The 3,060-nt window shown below is 42.6% G+C and overlaps 1 protein-coding gene across 1 annotated transcript; it reads right to left on the minus strand.

Moving 5' to 3' along the window:
• On the minus strand, positions 1–2,407 carry LOC106511584 (CLIP-associating protein 1-B; the record flags this gene model as incomplete). Its single annotated transcript, XM_014000342.1, is given in 2 exon segments — positions 1–436; positions 467–2,407. A coding segment is annotated over 1 exon segment (87 nt), but the record flags the coding sequence as incomplete, so codon positions are not given.
• Positions 2,408–3,060: the final 653 nt, after the last annotated feature.

The raw sequence follows: 3,060 nt of genomic DNA on the forward strand, positions 1-3,060 counted from the left end.
CTGTGGAGCAGCGGCTGAAAGTGTATTTACAAAAACATCAGGTGTGGATGTGCAGGTTTTTACTGCTGAGTCATGTTTTACAGAACGTAGATTAACCTGCCGAGTCATGTTTTACAGAACCTACAATGACCTGCTGAGTCATGTTTTACAGAACCCAAAATGATCTGCCGAGTCATGTTTTACTGAACCCAGAATGACCTGCCGAGTCATGTTTTACAGAATTCAGAATGACCTGCCGAGTCATGTTTTACAGAACCTACAATGACCTGCCGAGTCATGTTTTACAGAACCTACAATGACCTGCCGAGTCATGTTTTACAGAACCTACAATGACCTGCCGAGTCATGTTTTACAGAATTCAGAATGACCTGCCGAGTCATGTTTTACAGAGTCTAGAATGACCTGCCGAGTCATGTTTTATAGAACCCAGAATGACCTGCCGAGTCATGTTTTAGTCTAGAATGACCTGCCGAGTCATATTTTACAGAACCTACAATGACCTGCCGAGTCATGTTTTATAGCGTCTAGAATGACCTGCCGAGTCATGTTTTACAGTCTAGAATGACCTGCCGAGTCATGTTTTACAGAACCCAGAATGACCTGCCGAGTCATGTTTTACAGAACCTACTATGACCTGCCGAGTCATGTTTTACAGAACCCAGAATGACCTGCCGAGTCATGTTTTACAGAACCTACTATGACCTGCCGAGTCATGTTTTATAGAACCCAGAATGACCTGCCGAGTCATGTTTTACAGAACCTACAGTGACCTGCCGAGTCATGTTTTATAGAACCCAGAATGACCTGCCGAGTCATGTTTTACAGAACCTACTATGACCTGCCGAGTCATGTTTTATAGAACCTAGAATGACCTGCCGAGTAATGTTTTATAGAACCTAGAATGACCTGCCGAGTCATGTTTAATAGAACCTAGATTAACCTGCTGGGTCATGTTTTATAGAACCTAGAATGACCTGCCGAGTCATGTTTTATAGAACCTAGATTAACCTGCCGAGTCATGTTTTATAGAACCTAGAATGACCTGCCGAGTCATGTTTTATAGAACCTAGATTAACCTGCTGAGTCATGTTTTACAGTCTAGAATGACCTACAGAGTCATGTTTTATAGAACCTAGATTAACCTGCCGAGTCATGTTTTACAGTCTAGAATGACCTGCCGAGTCATGTTTTATAGAACCCAGAGGTATGGGTATAGAACCCACAGAGACGGTTGGTTTCAGTCTGGAAACACAAGCAGAACTTTGAGTAGAAAGGTTCTGAGCTTTTAAATTAAAGGATTATAATTATTATTTATTAAAGATTACAGATTTTTTATGTGATTTATTCTGAATCTGCTGCTAAAGAAAAGAAACTGGGTTAAACGACGATGATGTGGAGCCATTTAAAAACTGTTTTTTCTTTCATTTGACCTGGTTTCAGTCACTTCCTGTTTCTGTAGGTAAACAAACACACCTGTAGACATCCTGTCAGAAACGTCTACCTTAAAGACACATAATTCATCAAAACACGATTTGAACACAAGTTCATCTGGAGAAAAATAATAATAATTTAAGTTTTGGATGATCTGGGATTCAGTACGTACGTTTAAGACTCTTATTGTGAAGGACTGAAGGAAGTGCTCTCAGAMCGTTTCAGGAACGATCTTACTTTGTAGTAAAAAAAACTCCAATAATCCTAAACTGCAGTGAGAATAAAACAGAACAAATGTTGGGTTCATGAGAACGTCAGTGTGCTTTTAATCTGAAAACTGAAGAACAAACATCTTCCTCCTCAGTTCTTCTGCCGTCACTTTTATTTTGAAATGATCTGAAAAAGTCTAATTTATTGGATATAAATCCTGGAGTCAGTCACTTCCTGCTCAGACAGAGCCAGTGAGCGTGCTCAGAACGAGCTGAYTGTAGAGTTTAATTCTCTCAACAGGAAGTCAGAGTTCATCTGTCAGTTTATGATGTCGTGTTTTTAGACGCTTTCTTCAACAAACTCATTAAAATAAAATAAAAATAAAATAAAAGAAGAGAAGCTGGAGCTGCAGCGAGTCATGATCAGTCTGATCTTCTTACCATCACTGGGCCAGCCAAATGACAAACTGTTGGTCTCCTCCTGGGGGGTGGAGGGGGCGGGGCTCCTCCTCCTCCTCCTCCTCCTCCTCCAGCTCTGACAGGGCAAACAGGAGAACAGCTCCACCTCAGGAGGAGAACATGGCAGAGCTGCAGTTTATGGAGGAGGGGAGCAGGTCCGGTGAGTCCAGCGGCGGCGGCGGCGGGGGAGCAGGGGGCGGGGCTTGGCGGCTCTTCGCAGGTTAACTGTGTGAGGAAACATCTGAGGAGCTGCTGCTGTTGCTGTTGGTGGTCTGAGCTCGCTTGATGTACAGGTTCAGTAACTTCATCTGTGAAGAAACAATAAGTCTGACTTCATCCAGACTCAAACCCTCTTCATCACTACTCTTCCTCACTTTACGCAGGTGGACAGGTGAGCTGCTCTGAGGCCCCTGAAGAGGACCAACCAGGTGTGGAAGAGTTTAACACGTCCAGGAGGCTCCTCAGGTCTCAGGTGGGGAACCTGTGAGGTCAAGTGGACCCGACCCCTCAGACCTGGACTTTATGGACCTCCAGAACACATGTCGGAGTGGGAGTGGGTCAGATATGAGCCTTTTAATGTGCAGCCGGTTAGAACCAGCTGACCAACATCAACACAGGAACATGATAAAGACCTGCGTCTGTTCACCTGGTGTGTGTGTGGACAGGGTTTTCCTACACTGTGGGGACCAATGCCAGGTCCCCACAACTTAAGTGTTGGTAAAAATGAATTACACAATTATTTTAGGAAGGTGTCACTATAATGGATGCTTTAACTAGTGACCAAATATCTGCTGGTTAGTGAACTCACAGGAACATCACAAGCTGGAGGATTCATTGATAAATATGTTTATTCAAACTATAAAAAACTAATACTAGAACTAGTAAAACTAAACTAAACTAAAACTAAGCATTAAAAATGCAATAATAACTAATAAAAACCAGTAAATTCACTGTAAAAACT

The sequence above is a fragment of the Austrofundulus limnaeus genome, unplaced genomic scaffold (assembly GCF_001266775.1).
Source record: "Austrofundulus limnaeus strain Quisiro unplaced genomic scaffold, Austrofundulus_limnaeus-1.0 Scaffold2956, whole genome shotgun sequence".
Taxonomy (NCBI): domain Eukaryota; kingdom Metazoa; phylum Chordata; class Actinopteri; order Cyprinodontiformes; family Rivulidae; genus Austrofundulus; species Austrofundulus limnaeus.